Raw genomic sequence first — 20,247 nt, forward strand, 5'->3', positions numbered from 1 at the left:
GAGGGACACAGTATCTGAAGCAGGCCCCAGGTTCTGAGCTGTCAGCACTGAGCCCAACGTGGGGCTCGAACTCACAAACTGTTGATCATGACCTAAGCCAAAGTCAGACACTTAACCGAGTCACCCAGGTGCCCCACAAAAAATAAAGACATTTTAGAATGATAAGATGGTTAAGCCATCAGAAAAAATACAATAATTATAAACGTACATGCATCTAACATCAAAGCTCCAAGATGCATAGAGCAAAAAAGGACATACATGAAGGGAGGCATAGTTAGTTGAAAATCACTGGACATGTCAAAACCACCATGAGATACCACCTCATGCCCATTAGGATGGCTATTATAAAAAAAAAAAACTGAAAAGTTTTAACAATGATGCTGAGAAATTGGAATCACTTTGACTGTTGGCGGGAATGTTAAATGATGTAGGTGCCATGGAAAACAGTTTGGTGGGCCCTCAAAAAGCTAAAGGTAAAATTCAAATGATACAGAAATTCCACCTCTGCATATACCCAAGATATATGAAAATAGGATCTCAAAGGGATATTTGTACATTCATGTTCATAGCAGCATTATTAACAGTAGCTAAAAGGTAGAAGCAATTCAGGTGTTCATTGACAATATACAATATTGACAATAAAACAATATGACAATATACAACAAAATGTTATATTCAGCCCCTAAAAAGAGAGAAATTCTGACATAATCCAACATGGTGTGAACCTTGAAAACATTATGTTAAGCATAATAAGCCACACATACAAGGACAAATAATGTGTAATTCCATTATTCCTAGCAATACTTTGTATAAGCTTTGAACAGAGCTTACCAGGTTTTAGGCGGAAGAAAGAATGGGGAATTATTGTTTAATGGTTAGAGTTTCAGTTTTGCAAAATGAAAAAGAGTTCCATAGATTGATGGTAGTGATGGTTGCATAATATAAATATATCACTGAGCTGTTCATTTAAAAATGGTAAAGATGGTAAATTTTATGTATATTATACCACGATAAAAAATTTAAAGGAAAATGCAATAGAAGATTTATGTCATTAAAAATAATAGCCATTGGAGACGTCAGTACCACATTTTCAAAAATTAATAGCATAACTGGAAAGAACATCAACAAGACAATAGAAGATTTGAACAGCACTATAAAAAAAATCGATTTAACAGGTATCTATATAGCACTTGACTACCAGCAAAATATACATTTCTCTCAAGTGCACATGAATCATTCTCCAAGATAGACTGCATGCTAAGCCATAAAATAAGAATAAATAAATTTAAGATGGGTAGGATTACACAAAGTTCATTAACCATCATAGAATAATATAATAAAGAAATAGCAAAGGAGGCATCTGGGTGGCTCAGTCAGTTGAGGGCCCAACTTTGGCTCAGGTCATGGGTTCAAGCACCACATTGGGCCCTATGCTGACAGCTCAAAGCCTGGAGCTTGCTTTGGATTCTGGGTCTCCCTCTTTCTCTGCGCACTTCCTGCTAATGCTCTGTCTCTCTCTGTCTCTCAAAAAATAAAATAAAATAATGTAAAAATTAAAAAAAAAAAGAAATAGCAAAAAAACTTAGTGAGTTCATAAATATGTAAACGATTAAACAACACACTTTTAAATAGCCTGTAGGTCAAGGAAAAAAAATAAGGAAAATTAGAAAATATGTTAAGATGAATTAAGATGAAAAAACAACACAGTAAAACGAATGGGATCCAGCTAAAAGGATACATAGAGATAAATGAAATAAATCAGTCATAGAAAGACAAACACCATATAATTGACTTCACTCATGTGTAGAATTTAAGAAACAAAATAGATGAGCATAGGGAAAAAATAAAGAGAGAGAGAGACAAATCAAGAAACAGACTCTTAGCTCTGGAGAACAAACTGAAGGTTCCCAGAGGGGAAGCGGATGGGGGGATGGGTTAAATAGGTGATTAGGATTAAGGAGCGCACTTGTGATGAGCACTGGGTGTTGTATGAAAGTGTTGAATCACTATATTGTACAGCTGAAACTAGTATCACACTGTATGTTAGCTAATGGGAATTTAAAGAAACACCAAAAAAGTGTGTACATGTAAATGCCTATATTAAAAAAGAAAAAAAATTTCAAATGAAAAATGTATCTCCTATTGGTTCTCCTTCTCCGAAGAACTCTGAGAAACTCTGAGAGGTACAGATTTGGTATGAGGAGTGGTTCTACAGGAATGAAATATTAATGATGAGTTTTCTGAACTTGTTCTGGAGTATCTGGGATTAGTTCTCTAGTCTAATTATATTCAAGGCGTAAATGGCTCTATTTTTAATGGTAAAGAAAGTACTGGTGGTTCATTTCATGATGGGTCAATAGAAATACACAAAGTACCACCACTGGATACTCTTAATCAAAAACTCATAAAACTCATATTCTGATTGGCTATGTATTCAATATCTTAGAAAACGTTTGTCAATTTAATGGGTATAATGAGATTTCTGGTTGCTCTTAATTGCACTGGAGAAAGTGGGAAGATAAAATAATGAGTTCAGGGATTCAAATTCCCAGCTTAAATTCCTTACAAATAACCTGAAAGTGTCTATAACTTCCCTGAAAGAAATCCTTATCTCCTATAGCCACAGAGCTAACAGTTCTAAAAACCCAACCCAGAGTCTCATCTTGCAAGCAGCTGCATTATAACACAAATTGAATCCCCAACCTCACAGGATGTCTGAAATTAAAGTGAGGACAATCACTGGGGAAGAATGGAATCCTGATAGTTCCAGAGTTGAGCCAGTTTATAGACCTTTAATCCCTTGAATGAAGGGAGGTCAGGTCCCCTTCAGGATGGACCCTGCCAAATTTTACACTGTTAATCTTTCTGCACACCTTCCCCAAAGAGACCTATGGCCTTTTATTAAGTGACTGTGTGTTGGAGAAAAAAAAAAAAAAAAAAGAGATAATCAGATTTTTAAAAGATTACTAGACACAGGCTCTGAAGTGAGCTAAATCCAGGAGATCCAAAATGTCACTCAAGTTTATCTCAATATGGGTCCAGTGTGTGTTCAGAAATCCCTCATGTGGTTATTTTTTTAGTGCCAGAATGCATAATTAGAATAGACAGACTTAGCAATTGAATAATTTCCACCAAGGTTCTCCAACCTGCAGTGTAAGTGCTATTGCATTAGGAAAGGCCATGTGTAAGCCATTAGAAATGCCTCTACCTAAGTAAGTAGTAAATAGTAAACTAAAAGCAATACTACATACCTGGAAGGACTATTGAGATTAATGTCACTATCAATGACTTGAAGGGTGCATTCCCATTACATCCTCATTCAAATCTGCCAATTTGTCCAGTTTAGAAAGCAGATGTATCATGGAGATTGACAGTGGGTTATTGTAAACTTTACTAGGTATAAACTCCAATTTCATCTGCCCTTCCACATGTGGTTTCGCAGCTTGAGTAAATTAATATTTTTCCTTGTACCTGATATGCAGCTATAGAGTTGTCAAGTTCTTTTTTCTCAACACTTGCTGGTAAAGACCATCAAAACCAGTTTCTTTTTACTTGGCAAGGCTGGCCATACAGCTTCACTGTTTTACCACAGTGGTATATCAGCTTTTCGGCCCTATATCGTAACTGATTCCACAGGAAACTTAATTGCTGGCCGTCCAGAAGACGTCATACTGGCCCATGTAGGTTGACATTATGTAGTGATTAAGAAGTACCAACTCTCTAGATGTGGTGGTAAAACATTTACCTGTTAGAGACTGAGAAATAAATTCAATAAAAATTCATAGGCCTTCTACCCTCATGGAATTTCTAGGAGTCCAGTGGTGTATACAGGGCATCCCTTCCAAGGTGAAAAAGAAGTTATTGCATCTAGCTGCATTTAAAAATAAAAACGAAGCACAACAACTAGTGGGGCCCTTTAGCTTATAGAGGCAATAATATATTTCGTCACCTGGGTGTGCTAACTCTGGCCAATTTACAAGCGACCCCCCAAAAATGCTAGTTTTGAATGAAGATCAGAGCAAAGGAAGGTTTGCTACAGCAGGTTCACTGTTCTGTCACTTGAGCCATATGATCTAGCTGACAGAATGGAGCATGAAGTGTCCATGGCACTTTTTGGGGGGGGGGGCGGTCTATAGATTATTTATTAGGGGTGGAGAGAGAGCAGTCTTTCCACCTTGAATGTGCCCCCCGCCCCCAGAGCCTTAGAAGACTCAAGTAAGGTGACTGTAGGTGGTGGGTCCCCCGTGGAACCACACTGGCTCCAGCTGACATTTTTGCCCCTGGCCTCTGCCCCTCAGCCCAAAGGCTGCCCCGGAGTCTGTGAGAGCCTGCTTGCTGGAAGTCACAGTAGGAACCTTTGTCCCCAGGCTGAGCAGAAGGCTGGCCCCCGGGCCGGGGGTTCCTCCCAGGTCTCTGCGCACAGCCCCTGAGGGGCAGGCTGGAGTGGGTGTGGACAGTGGGGGCTCACAGAGCTTGGGGTCGGTCCCACAGCCACAGCCAGCCTAGGAAGCACACGGGGCTGAGAAGGAGCCTTGCAGGAGAGCAGACCCTATCCCAGGGAAGGTGACGCCCGAGTCAGCAGAGGGTGCGCAGAAAAAGGCAGCAACCAGGCAGACACCCAATCTCTTTTATTGGGAGGGGGGCCACTGGGGGTGAGCCCGGGGCCCTCTCACTGCACCCCCTGTTCATTGGCGCTGCTTCCTGAGTCCTGTGGCTTCATTACATCCGGCAGCTCGGGTGGACTGGAGAAGGGCTCGATGTGCAAGGCCTCGAAAGCTTCATCTGCCCGGAAGGCCAGACCCACGGTGGCTGGGGCCTGCGGCCGTGCCATCTGACTGGTGAAGCCGCACTCTCCCAGTGTCTGGCCATCATCCAGAAGTTGGTCGTTCTTGTACAGCGGCTGCTCGTCGGGCAGCCACTTGAAGATGCCCTCGACGATGCGCTTCAGCTCGAACAAGGTGCTCGACTCCTTGGCGTATGCGAAGATGGTGGTCTTGTGGGGCCTGATCATGAGGAACACGTCCTGCCAGGTCCTGGCTTGGGCTGCGATGCTGAGAACTCCCTCTGCAGGCCTCCCGACTAAACGAGGTTTCCTTTTACTTTTGGAAACTTTGGCAGAGCTCTATAGGTGAATCATGGAATTTTCTGGGACATTCCTGTAGGGCATTCTTGAAGAGAAATTCATCCGGTGATCAGAACTTTGGCCAATGTATCTGGCGATTCATTTTACATAGGGGATAAAAAAAAAGGTTTGAGTGTGTACTGATTCACGAGTGGTAGCCAATCGTTGGACTGGACGTTCAAGTGCTTGGAAGGAACATGAGCAGAAACTTGGTGAAAAGGAGATTTGTGGAAGAGGCACATTTGCAGACCTCAAATGTGACTAGGATATTAGGAAACCATATTTCAAAAATAATTAATGCATAGCAAAAAAGATTACATTATAAGAAATTATTATATAGCATATAGAAAACAAGTTTAATGGTGAAATCAAATTTATAGCACAATTAAATATTACTTCAATATCTGCCTTGCAAAACTATATGTATCTGAGTCAGTTTCCCACACCTTTTTTCTTCTTTAGTAGGTTTGAATTTTTCAGATGAGAGAGTTTCATTTATTATACAAAAAGTAAATAAATGAAACACCTAAGTAAGTAACTATTTTGCACACAGCAATACTACAAGAATAAAATTTCATTTGCCCACAACCAAACAGATTTTTTCTACAGTTCTCTAACTGTAATACCTCTAGAATGACTGCATCCCTGGCTTGAGTGATAACTTCTGCATCAAAAGTCACATATCGGTTCACGCAGAGATGTGAGATCTATCACACAGAAAGAAAAGTGAAATGATATTACAATGCAGGAACTCTGGATGACCTCAGCTGTCTCTGTTAGCAAACTTCATTGGTAAGAAAAATAAGCAGTGACAATAAAAAATGTCTATTTTTTAGTGTATGATTGTGGGACAGAGAGAGAGAAAATAGAAAGTAATAACAAATCATTATTTTAAACCTAACCATTAATTACCCACTTCCATATTACAATACTATCAAAGAACAATCCCAAATCCTAGGGAATCTTCTGTACCTTTGCAGAGATTTTTCCACGCTTGGTTGTGTTTTGATATCAGTATGTGGTGTATGTGATATCAGCCTTCCATTAATTAATCATTCACGTAATACGTTTCTTGCAACTTTCTTGTGCCTTGTTCTGATCACATCTAGGTTGGGAGGAGAAAGAAGAGGTAACATAGGTTAATATAGGGAACAATGAAGGAGGAGGTATCCCACAGAAGCTGGTATCTTAAAATGTAGTAACTATCAGGCCCTCATCAAGGCAGGAAGGGAATATCCAAAACAGAGTGTGGGGATCAATATCCCAAGGTCTCTCCTCCTACATCCACTATTATTCTTCCAGATTCTCCCGTTAGTCAACCTGGAAGGCAGAGGGCAAGAAAGCACAGATGATGCAGCCTACAGAATTCAGTTTTCTGGATCACAGAAGAGGTGAATTCATATGGATGGCAACAGAGAATACCAACACGGCCAACTCTTTGTTCCACTTAGCATCTATTCTTGTCTGTGCTAAGAACTTACACCTTGAATTTACACCTTGAACCCAGCCACAATATTCATGGAAGGATGACATCAATTCAGATATACTTCCAACTGGAATTTAAATTGTAAAGCAACCCACTACCAGAACTCTTCAAGTAAGACAGCAAATAAAAGTATTAAAACCAAATCTACAATTATAGTTGGGAGATTTTAAAACTCCTTTTACAGTAAAAGACAAAAATCATGGGGAGAAAATAAGCAAGGTTAACAAAAAGGACCTATTTCTAAAAGCTGCTTCTAGAATCTAAGGCCCTACCTTAAGAAACTTAGAGGGCAAAAGAAATGCAAATCAGAAGACAAAGGCAATTGAAGACAGTAAGCAAGATAGCAGACATCAATGAATGTGAAAGCAGAAAGAAACAAAACAGAAAATAACCAAACAGAGAAAGTCAGTTTATTGTGAAGATAAAATAAAAATGATAAACATCTAGGAAAACTAACAAATATAAAGGAGAGGAGACACAAATAATTTATGAGTACTGAAAGAAGGGATATTCCTACAGACTCTTAGGACATATATAGGATAATATAGAAAACTATAAAGAACTCTACATACACAAATTTGACAACTTATACAAATGTACCTAAGCCTCAAAAACTATAAAATATCAAAATTCACTGAAGAAGAAATATATAGCATTAATATTCATATAACTCTTAAAAATGAATTCATATTTAATCCTTCAGATTAAAAACAAGACCCATTGGTTTCACTGGAAAACTTTATCACACATTTAAAGACAAATAACACTAATTCTAAACAATTTCTTCAAGAAAATTGAAGAATGAAAAATAAAAACTTCCAGTTTCATTTTATGAGTTCAGAATAACATATCAAAACTAGATAAAGACAGCACAAAAAAGAAAACTACAAACCACTATCCCTTGTTACTATAGCTACAAAAACTTCAACAATATATAAACAGCAACAACAACAACATACCTAGCCATATATGAAGAGAAAAATATACTATGATCAACTAAAATTTACCCTAGAAATGCAATGGTAATCGAACGTGTGAAAATTTGGTCAATGGAAACTTGTGTAATAATAGTGTGAAAAAGAAGGAAAAAATACACAATCCTTTTGATACTGAAAAGGCATTTCATAAAACACAATATTTATTTATGATAAAAATTCTCAGCAGCTAAGAATACAAAGAAACCATTGCTTTGTAGAGAAAGTGATATGCCCCGATTCGAGAGACCCCCCGAAAACAAATCACCAGAGTCCAGAGCCAAAGCCAAGCGGCAAGGGTCGTTTATTGCAGGTTGGAACCCCGTCCTCCGCGCACTCCTTGCCGGTGACGCAAGAGGCCCCGAGCAAGAATCTTATGGCTTTTTTTATAGACAGGCACAAACAAGTTAGGGATTTTTTTGAGGTTACAGAGTTGTTATAGGTTGACATTTAAATTTGAACACTCAGCAGAACTTGATTGGTTCCCGCCTTTATTTCAAACCATTCAGCAGAACTTGATTGGTTCCCGCCTTTATGTCAGACTACCACCGGGCGTGCCCTGGCTGGTTTCCGGAACGGCGGAGGAGGGGAAAGATCTTTTCTTTGCAGTTGTGAGTACACCTGGTAATTTTTCTCTTAGCCTCTCAAAAGGTCGTCAAAAAACCTGCAGCTAACATCATATTTCATAATTCAAGAGTGACTGCCTTACCCATAAAATTGGGAGGAAGGCAAAAATGTCCATTGCAGTCCCATTTAACATCATACTGGAAGTCTAAATCGAGGCAATAACACAAGAAAAAGAAATGCAAGTTAAATTGATTGGAAATGAATTTATTTTCTATTTACAGATATTATGGCTGTATATCTAGACAATTACAACCCATCAAAAAACAAAAACAAAAAACTCCTAAAATTAATGTGTGTTAAGGAAGAATATAGATACAATGTTAGCCCACACACACAAATTCAACTGTATTTCTTCATACTGGTAATGTAAATGGAAACCAAAATTTTAAAATAACAGTTAAGATATCTGAAAAAAGTAATATTGGGTAAAATCAAAGAAAATACATAAATAAGGTCTGTATGCTGAAAAATATGAATACCAGTGAAAGAAATTAAACAGCACATAAGAAAATGGAGAGACATATTGTGCTCAGTTGGAAGTCTAAACATGATAAAGATGTGAATTCTCTTAAAATTGACTTATAGATCAAAAATCTTGTCTAACCACATTGCCATGTGTAGATGAAGGAGTGTCTGGTGACCAACAGCAGCCAGAAATCCGATTCCCTTCAAAATGTATAGGGATATAAACTTCACCTGTCCTCCTGGAAACTTCAGGCCAGAGCTCACCACTGCTTACAAAAATACTGTGACATAATAAAAGTTTCTTTCTTTGACAAGTGTAAATTTACATCTCCTAACAGTCTCTGATTCAATTCAAATTTTTTAAATTGCAAGTAAAGTTGTAAAGTTGTGTTTCACTGTCTTTTTAGCTCTCTATACATCCAGTTGATATGATCTAACCTGCCTTCTGTATTTTCTTTACAATACCCATTTTCTTTATTATATTTATTGCCAAGAGTAGTCTATTTCTAAAAATGTTCAGAGTATATATGATTATGAAGCACTGTACTAACAGTTTATAAGAATAAAATATTTTACAACTTCACCCAAGTAGTCCATGTTACATTATATAACCCTCTAAAAGGAAGAGAAGTTTTATAGAGATCATATAATATGTATATATAAATTTATTATAGCTATTTATACTATAATAACTATATATACTATATATATAAATAAGATTGAATTGTGCTAGTGCATAGGAATCATTTAACATGATTTATTACTCATATTACTCATACTGTTACATATAACTCATACACAGAAGAGTTGCTGTAAAATATATATACACACATATTATATGTACTATATATACTGTACACACTATATACTATATGTACTATGTGTACTATATGTACAGATATACTATATGTACTATACAAAGACAGAGAGAGAAAGAGAGATAATAGCAAGCATTATTTGTACAATTCACATTACAATTATGTTGCATTACTGATAGAATTTTACTTTTGTATCTTATACTGCAATATTCTTATGTTTCATCAGAAAATTGAAATACAAAAAATAACTCACTTGTCCAATGCTATGATACCTGGAAATAATAGAACAGTAATGTAAACATCTTATTCCAATTTTCATGTCAGTTTTAATGGAACTCATAATTTCTCATTATAGAAACATTGTTGCTTTTATCTCACTAAGTTACATACATAATACAACTTTATATCTAAATGAAAATTTATTTAAATACAAAGTTTGATTCTACTTGTAAAGTGATTTGAAGATATAATGAGGAACCTTGGGGTTAACAAATTTTGTTTTGTTGTGAATGAGGGTCATGTCAGAATGAGAGACTTTAATCATGATAATTCCCCAAAGACAAACCTGAAATTGGTTTATACTAATGTGGGATGTGTTATAAATGTCATTCTAGATGTGAGCCAATGGAGAGACAGGTAATGATTCAAAACTATAATTTAAAATCTATTTTAAAACTAATTGAAACAAACTATAGTTACCCCTTTGGGGAAATTTTTTGTACAACTCATTCTTTTGAAAATTGCATTTGAGAAAGTGGTATGTGTGGGACATTACATTATCCATTTTTAAAATGGAAGTTGTAAAAATGAGTATTACTTAGGATAAAAAGACATTAAGAGAAATTTATTCTGCAAAGTAATTTCAACCTGCATTTCTATGCTATTTAAGAGCAACTTGCTGGTTGAGTCACTGTCTATGCTAGATTAAAGAACTTAAGGCAAACAAGGTACATTCACATAGAATCATGACAATGATTTACATCTATAAAGTGAGCTTGAATTTATTTATTTATTGCATTGATTGTAGGCAGTTAAGCTGTCTTATTGCACATATATTTCCTAATTCACTGACAGAATCACCCTAATTCACTGACAGAAAAATAAGTGTAGATAAATTACCAGTCAGTGATAAATGAAAGTGTATCCTGGGACAATTCTGACACTTACCCAAATGCTTTGAATTTCCAGAGAAACAAGGCTTATATGCAGCTACCTCTCTGATGACTCATATCTAGGAGCTAAGGATTAGCCAAACAATAGTATGTCATGGAAACCCTGGGAGTGAATCCATGAGGAGGACACTACTCTGTTCATACAAGCAAAGTAGACAGAGTTTATTCTATGCCCTGTCAGTTAGGAAAAAAAAAAAAAAAAAAAAAAAGAGGAGACCCTAACTCAGGAGCCGATTTCCTAAAGTTATGATATGATACACCAATGATAATTATGGAAAATCATATTAAATGATCTCTATGCTCTAGGTGCAGTGCAATTCTAACACCCCATGAAAAGGATTCTTAAAAGACTAGCTGAACTATTTGATTCCCTTTAACCAACTAGACACAATGATAAACACTTTCTCTTCATGTGTCTGAGGATTCCCTTATAAATCACTCTCTTGTAACCAACCATCTGTGTACTCCTTCCTATAAAATATAAGGCAAAACCACCTCACCAAGATATTCTAATCTTTGGATATGTAGCCTCACCCTATGGCAATAGCCTTGATGAAATTAGTTTCCATACTTATTTGGTTTTTGTCTTTGACACACCTAATGACCCTTTACATTTGATATGAATTGCAATTTTATCTACAGTTCTACGAAGTATCTCATTTGATTCTTATAGATACTCTTTTTAAAGTCACAGAAACTATGGCTCAAAAAGTTGTATAACTATGAAGAGTATTTCTTATTCCCCACAATTGTACACATATATTTTTGTTTCTGATATGTGCCTGAGAGGGCTCCCTAACCTTATGTATAAGTGGTTCATTTCTATAAAGGAAGACTGTTAACTCCAGAGCTAACTATGCATAAAGAGGGAAGAGACCTCTTCATCTTGGAGTGATTCCAGAGTTGTAATAAGAACCGTAGGTTTCAGAACCATGAAGGATTCTTTAGTCATTTTGTTGCTTACCAAAAACTATCAGTATTACTTATAAGATAATGTTTAGGAATGATTATAGCTTAGATAGCCTATAATTCTGGCTAATTGGCTTGAGTAAACTTAAATTTTATGCTTAGCAATATAAGTAATGGGAATTTAATAGTGTTAGCTTTGTTCTGCATAAAGAAATAAGTATAAAATGAGGAAGATGGAAGTGAAGCTTAGCCCATGCAATGGGACACCCTCTGTGCCATGCAGGTCAGACAGGGCCACACCCCGTGTGCTTCTCTTGAAAGTGACCACTTTGTAATTGTTGTTTACTAGGTAAAATGAACATCAATCAAATACAACTTAATTTCTTGTTGGAGAGTAAAGACATTTCACAACATATTCTCTTCAGTAGTTTGGGCATCTTGTAAAATCCTAATTGAAAATCTTCCTCAGGACGCATAGAATGCAGGCTATGGAATCAGGTGAGTTCCTTAAATAAAAAGTGTTAGGTAAGTGCCTGGGAGCTCAGTTGGTTAAGCCCCCAACTCTTGATTTCGGCTCAGATCATGATATCACAGTTTGTGAGATCAAGCCCCACATAGGGCTCTCTGCAGTGACAGCAAGGAGCCTGCTTGAGACTCTCTCTCTCCTTCTCTCTCTGGGCCCCTACCTCTCTCCCTCAAAAAAAAAAAATAGATATATCTTTTAAGACAGATATTAATTCAATTTTTAAAATATATATTTCCCTGATATTAAATATAGGGTTCACCAAAGATCAGCGGTCTAAATCTCATTTTATGAAGATATCATATACGCCAATGGTCTAATGTAGTCAGAAGGTTGCAGAATGATTTATCCTTATCATTTTCATTACTTTCTTTTTTTCCATTTTTTAATTAAAATTTTTTATTCCAACTTTATTTTATTCACTTTTAATCACTCATTTTAAATACCAACATGTGATATAGCTAAAATATATTAATTATTCAACATGCCAGAGCATAACAAACATATTTTCACACAATAACTCATTCACCTGTCCTTCTTTTCATTCATGCAGCAAATAATGTTTTCTACAGGGGGCTCCTGGGTGACTCAGTCTGTTGAGTGTCTGATTTGGGCTCAGGTCATGATCTTATGATTCACGGGCTCAAGCCCCATGTCAGGCTTTGTGCTGACAACACTGGACCTGCTTTGGATTCTCTGTCTCCCTCTCTCTGTCTCTCTCTTTCTCTCTGTCTCTATGTCAAAAAGAAACAAACATTCAGAAAATTTTTAAAAAGATTAAGTCTTTCGGGGCGCCTGGGTGGCACAGTCGGTTAAGCGTCGGACTTCAGCCAGGTCATGATCTCGCGGTCCGTGAGTTCGAGCCCCGCGTCAGGCTCTGGGCTGATGGCTCAGAGCCTGGAGCCTGTTTCCGATTCTGTGTCTCCCTCTCTCTCTGCCCCTCCCCCGTTCATGCTCTGTCTCTCTCTGTCCCAAAAATAAACGTTGAAAAAAAAAATTAAAAAGATTAAGTCTTTCTACGTGTAAGATAATGTTCTAAGCACAAACTAGAAACAAAAATAATAGACACAACACTCTGACCTCAAAGACCTCATGAAGCTTATAATCTTTGGTGAAAGTAAGGGAGCAGGGATGGACAGACACTAGACAAATACACAAGTAGCAACACATATAGTATCCCAAATTGTGGAGACATAGGGAAAATACAACAGGAAATGAGAATAGAAATTATGGACGTGGGTAGACTGCAGGTGAATGCAATAATACAGGGCTATACAGGCCATTTATTAAGATTTTGTCTTACTCTGAGTGAAATGGAAAATCATTGGATGTTTTATAGCAAAGAATTTTGAACAAAGAATTTTAAGCAAAAAAATTACAAAGAACTACATTTAAAAATAATTACTTGGTCAGTCTTGAGAATACAGAGAAGCAAGGGCTAAAGTAAAAAGTCTACTAAGGAAGCTGTTAGAATAATCTAGATGAAGATTATATTGAATCATTGAGGGAAGTAGTAAGACCTTCAACAAGTGTTGGTCTCCATTTAAATGTATATTTCCAATTTCCACAAAGAATCAATGTTCGAAATGAAACTATCAGATAAGAAAATTTGTTGTTTTTTTTTTAATTTTGTGAATGGTTTTAAATAATCAAAAACACTTTTCCAAAGAAATGTTATCTTTCAAAGTAGTAGATATTGGAAAGTAGATTGGATATTTCTCTAAAACAGTTATGGATCCTTTTGGCATTTGATTTTATATTCAATAAATAACAGTGGTATGTTAAAAGAAGAAAAAGAATCATAAAAGCCAACTAGTTCAATACTACTGCCTTTGATATCAGGACACTTGGTTACAGGTGACAAATTTCAACTCAAAATAATTTATGCAACCAGGGAAAAGTATTAATTCATGTGAATGAGAATTTCCAGTGGTCAAAAAGATATACCTGGCCTCCAGTACTTTTATATGAAGAATTTAGTGAAATTCTCATTTATTCTTTTTCTGTACATGTCATTCCACATTTTCCCCCTTTTCTATTAGCTTCATGTTTTTGGCACAACTTCCTAGAATTGTAGCAAAGTTGTTCTGTAGAACTTCCTCAAAAAGGCTTAGTCTTTAGCTATCACTCTTTTGTCTTCTCTCATGACCCTAGCCCTAAGCAGTTGCTTACCTACTTTATGTGTCTATAGTATTACTGATTCATTTAAGTGGACTCATACAATCCATAGTCTTTGAGGGCTGGCTTTCTTTCACTTATCATAAAATTTTCAAAGTTCATACATGTTATAAAATATTTCAGTACTTCTTTCTTCTTAGGAGCACATACTATCTATTGCACGGCTATATTGTATTTTGTTCATCCATTCATCAGTTAATGGGCAATTCATTTGTTCCCATCTTTTGACTCTTATGTGTAATGTTGCTATCAATATCATGTGCATGTTTTTGTGCAGTCATATGTTTTTATTTCTCTTAAATATTTACCTAAAAGTAGAATTGCTATGTTGCATGATCCTCAGTGTTTATTTGAGGAAGTGCCAGACTATTCTCCAAAGTTTCTGGCATTATTTTGTTTCACCAACAATGTATAAGTGTTCCAACGTTTCCACATCCTTGCCAGCAGTGGCCAATATGTGGCTCTTCCATTATAGCCACCCTAGCGGTGTGAAGTGATATCTCCCTGTGGTTTTGATTTGCATATACACAATGACTAATGATGTTGAGCATCTTTTTGTGTGTTTGTTAGTAATCTTTATATCTTTGTTCAAGAAATGTCTATTCAGATCCTTTGGCCATTTCCAAAGATTGGATTATTTGTAGTATTGTTATTGAGTTTGAAGAGTTCTTTGAATATTCTACATATAAGTCCCTTATCAGTTCTGTAATATTTTCACCCATTCTCTGGGTTACCTTTTTATTTTCTAATATTGTCCTTTGAAGCATACATGTATCTAATTTATATTTTATATTTATATAGCCATTAAAGATTTCTTATGAAGATTATTTGCATGATGTTTTTCTAACTCTTCTTTGAATCTATATTTAAGTGTTTCTTTATTAGAAAACATAAACTTTCATTTTGCTTTTTTATATTGGTTGTATATAAGGTATATTTAGACCATTTACAGTTAATATAAATGTTGATATAGATTTGTTTAACTCTTAGTCTTATTTTTTGTTTTCTAATTGTTTCAGTTATTCCTTGTTCCATTTTCCCTATTTTATGCCTTGTTTTAAAATAATTATATTAAAATTTTAACTCCCATTTTATCTCCACTGTTACATTTTTTGTGCTATATTTTACACTGCTGCTCTAGAATTTGAAACATATATTTTTATCATATCAGTTTATTTTTTTAAATATCATAGCGTTTAATGTATATTGTAGAAAACTAACAATAGTGTAATTAATCCCATTTGTCCCTTCCAACCTTAGAACTATATTTATCAAACATTAAAATTATATATATATATATATAAGCCCCCAAATATATTTATATTAATTTTATTTGAATAGGATTTTGAAGACTTTTTTTTTTTTTTAATTTTTTTTTTTCAACGTTTATTTATTTTTGGGACAGAGAGAGACAGAGCATGAACGGGGGAGGGGCAGAGAGAGAGGGAGACACAGAATCGGAAACAGGCTCCAGGCTCTGAGCCATCAGCCCAGAGCCCGATGCGGGGCTCGAACTCCCGGACCGCGAGATTGTGACCTGGCTGAAGTCGGACGCTTAACCGACTGCGCCACCCAGGCGCCCCTGGATTTTGAAGACTTTTAAAGAAAGATGAAGAAATTGTATATTTATATTTTATATGTATTTTACCATATATAGTACTGTTTGTTTCTTCACATACCACAAAGTTGCCAACTGGCTTATTTTCTTCAATCTAAGGTGCTTCATTTAATATGTCTCAAAGTGCAAGTTTTCTCAAGACATTCTTGAGGTAGTTTTTGGTCTGCAATGGGTCTTTATTTCCCCTTCATTTATAAATGCTGCTTTCATTGGATAAAGAATTCAACACTGACAGATTGTTTTTAGAAAGTTAAAGATATATCATTTTCTTCATCTCTGCATTGTTTCTGATAAGTAAGCAGCAATTCTTAAAATTTCTTTCTTTGCAAATAATTTGTCTCTTTTCCTGGCTGATCATAGGATTTTCTTTTTATGACTGTATTTCACCCATTTGAATATGAACTGCCTTGATATTTTTATTTTTGCTTATCCTGCTTCACTTTTATTGAGCATTTTTGGATTTATGGATTTATAGTTTTCATGAATGTTGAAATGAACTATATTTCTTCAAATATCTTTGTGGCCTACCTTCACTTATTTCCTTCTGTGATTCCAGGTACACATGTATGAGAATGCTTGATATTATCCCACAAATGTATCTTTTTTTTATTCTCACTTTTCTAACGTCAGGTTCACTAATCTTTTGGTCTGTGGGATCCTAAGTATTGGTAAACTCATCCAGTGATTTTTTTTTTTAATTTTTTTTTTCAACGTTTATTTATTTTTGGGACAGAGAGAGACAGAGCATGAACGGGCGAGGGGCAGAGAGAGAGGGAGACGCAGAATCGGAAACAGGCTCCAGGCTCTGAGCCATCAGCCCAGAGCCCGACGTGGGGCTCGAACTCCCGGACCGCGAGATCGTGACCTGGCTGAAGTCGGACGCTTAACCGACTGCGCCACCCAGGCGCCCCTCATCCAGTGATTTTTAAAAGTATTTTTTTTTTAGCAGTTCTATTTCCTGCATTTTTATATCTTTCATTTCTCTCTTGGTATGTTCATTTATCTCTTTACATTCCTGACCATCCTTATACTAGCTTGGTTAAAGTATGTGGGACGACTGCACCCTACAATTAAGATGTGACAATTCTGGAGTTTGAACCACCACTCCAGCTGGTCAGAATTTGAACATCTCCCAGTGTTCGGTGAATGCTAAGAACTGGTCATCTGGTAGAATCCCAGTAGTTATTTAACTGGCCTTGTGTGATCTTAGTCTGCAAATGCATGGCTGTTATTTAGCTGTAAAGGGAACATAGTTTTCTTTTACTCTTCTGATTTCTTGACTGGAACCCTTATAAAAAAGGACAGATAAACAAGAGGAAGACAAACACAAGCTTATTAGTAGTACATGAATACATAGGCAATACCTATGGAAAAATGAGGAAAAACTTGGGAAGCAAGAGTAAACTTTGTTATGTACACTTAAGTCTGTACCTTCTCCATTGATAAGGCCCTACAGTATCTCTGGTAATTAGCCTTTACTCTTCCTGGTAGAAAGGGAAAGAGGGATAGTTGGTAAATTTGTACCCTGCTTTTAGGCAAATATGGGGAGCACAGGGAACTTTTCTTGTATCTGCCTCTTATCAAATGCCTTCAGCTTATAACAGCCCTCAAGCCAAGCTGGTGTATTGTGAGGTGGAATATTCTGCCACCTTTAGAGCCAAAACTCAAGAGGACATCCATGAAAATTTCTGGAACTTTCTCTCTACAGCTTTCTCTTCCCTGATATTTTTCTCTATAAATCCTAGCTCCCTCCAACTCTGATATCTGTCCTATTATTTCAGAAAGACCTTCATGCTCTAGTTAGCTCTCATCTACCTCCTTTTAAGCCATAGAGTGCCTCCATACAGAAAAATATGACAATAATAGAAGTCGTCTCATTTGTTAGTTCAAAGATTTCAGTCAATACTGTCTATGGTCCCATATCTAAAAATGGAAATTTCTTATATTTTGTCTAATTATTTCACTGTTCATGATGGCAGCCCATGTCCTATATTTGCTACTTTTTCACAATTAGCTTTTTAATTTTTTTTTAATCTTTTTAATGTTTATTTATTTTTGAGAGAGACAGAGACAGAATGTGAGTGGGTTAGGGGCAGAGAGAGAGAGGGAGATACAGAATCTGAAGCAGGCTCTAGGCTCCAAGCTGTCAGCACAGAGCCCAACGTGGGGCTCGAACTCACAAGCTGTGAGATCATGAATGACCTGAGCCGAAGCTGGACGCTTAACCGACAGAGCCACCCAGGCACCCCAAGCTTTTTAGTTTTTTAAATGTGCATTGGACATAGTTGATTTATACCATACAGATCTTGCAGTCTTTTTTCTTCCTTAGAAAAGGGTCAGTTTTATTATAGTGTGCAGTTCATTTGCTGGTCGATCACCTTGAATTGTGGAATATAAAGGAACATTTCTGAAAGGCTAGAATGTTACCCAAGTCCTTCCACATGCAAAGGATTCAATTTCAAAATATTGTTTGACTCATTGGATCTTATCAGGGCCTGGTTTTATTCTCTAATTCCTTGAAAACATTGCTTTATCCATTTTTTAAAATTTTAATGCTAGTATGATTAACATACATTGTTATATTAGTTTCAGGTGTACTATCTAGTGATTCAACAATTCTATACATTACTCAGTGCTCATCATGATAAGTGTACTCTTAATCCCTAATACCTATTTCAACCATCCCCCCACCACCACCTCCCCTCTGATAAACATCGGTTTGTTCTCTATAGTTAAGTTTTTTTGGTTTGTCTCTTTTTTTCTTTGTTTTGTTTCTTAATTTCCACATATGAGTGAAATCATATGGTATTTAAATGTCTTTCCTTGACTGACTTATTTCACTTAGCATTGCACCCTCGAGATCCATCCATGTTATTGCAAATGGCAAGATTTCATTTTTTTTTTTATTTTTTTTTCCCAACGTTTTTATTTATTTTTGGGACAGAGAGAGACAGAGCATGAACGGGGGAGGGGCAGAGAGAGAGGGAGACACAGAATCAGAAACAGGCTCCAGGCTCTGAGCCATCAGCCCAGAGCCCGACGCGGGGCTCGAACTCCCGGACCGCGAGATCGTGACCTGGCTGAAGTCGGACGCTTAACCAACTGCGCCACCCAGGCGCCCCGGGATTTCATTATTTTTTATAACTAAGTAACATTCTATTATACATGTATGTGTATATATACACACATCACTTCTTCTGTATCCAGTCATTGATCCTTGGACACTTGGACTGCTTCTACAATTTGGCTATTGTAAATAATGCTGCAATAAACATACAGATGCATATATTTTTTCAAGTAGTTTTTTTCATATTTTTTAGATAAATGTCCAGTAGTGCAATTCCTGGATCATATGGTGATTCTATTTTTAAGGAACCTCCATACTGTTTTCCACAGTGACTGCACCACTTTGCATTCCCACCAACAGTGCATGAGGGTTCCTTTTTCTACATCCTCACCAACACTTGTTGGGAGAGGGAGGGAAATGGCACCTGCCAGCTCTTTTGTTCTTGGAGAAGTCCCCCAAAGACCCCTCCAGCCCCTCCAGCACATGTTCTGAGATTAGTAAATAAATCTCCTTCCATATATCCCAGGTGTTTTTAAACTGCTGCTTCTGGCACAAAAACAGACACATAGACCAATGGAATAGAATAGAAACCCCAGAACTAGACCCACAAATGTATGGCCAACTCATCTTTGACAAAGCAGAAAAGAACATCCAATGGAAAAAAGACAGCCTCTTTAACAAATGGTGCTGGGAGAACTGGACAGCAACATGCAGAAGGTTGAAACTAGACCACTTTCTCACACCATTCACAAAAATAAACTCAAAATGGATAAAGGACCTAAATGTGAGACAGGAAACCATCAAAACCTTAGAGGAGAAAGCACCTCTCTGACCTCAGCCGTAGCAATCTCTTACTCGACACGTCCCCAAAGGCAAGGGAATTAAAAGCAAAAGTGAATTACTGGGATCTTATGAAGATAAAAAGCTTCTGCACAGCAAAGGAAACAACCAACAAAACTAAAAGGCAACCAACGGAATGGGAAAAGATATTCGCAAATGACATATCAGACAAAGGGCTAGTATCCAAAATCTATAAAGAGCTCACCAAACTCCACACCCGAAAAACAAATAACCCAGTGAAGAAATGGGCAGAAAACATGAATAGACACTTCTCTAAAGAAGACATCCGGATGGCCAACAGGCACATGAAAAGATGTTCAGCGTCGCTCCTTATCAGGGAAATACAAATCAAAACCACACTCAGGTATCACCTCACGCCAGTCAGAGTGGCCAAAATGAACAAATCAGGAGACTATAGATGCTGGAGAGGATGTGGAGAAACGGGAAC

General features: G+C 36.8%; 1 protein-coding gene across 1 annotated transcript in view; it reads right to left on the reverse strand.

Moving 5' to 3' along the window:
- Nucleotides 1–4,669: 4,669 nt before the first annotated feature.
- Nucleotides 4,670–20,247, reverse strand: part of LOC122484299 — a 49,010-nt gene continuing 33,432 nt past the window's right edge. Inside the window, exons 3-4 of the mRNA XM_043582273.1 lie at nt 5,749–5,829; nt 4,670–5,122 (exon numbers count right to left, since the gene is read on the reverse strand). Coding sequence (XP_043438208.1) covers nt 4,670–5,122; nt 5,749–5,829 — 534 coding nt within the window. The remainder of the gene's footprint in view (nt 5,123–5,748; nt 5,830–20,247) is intronic.

The sequence above is a fragment of the Prionailurus bengalensis genome, chromosome D1, assembly GCF_016509475.1.
Source record: "Prionailurus bengalensis isolate Pbe53 chromosome D1, Fcat_Pben_1.1_paternal_pri, whole genome shotgun sequence".
NCBI classification, from domain to species: domain Eukaryota; kingdom Metazoa; phylum Chordata; class Mammalia; order Carnivora; family Felidae; genus Prionailurus; species Prionailurus bengalensis.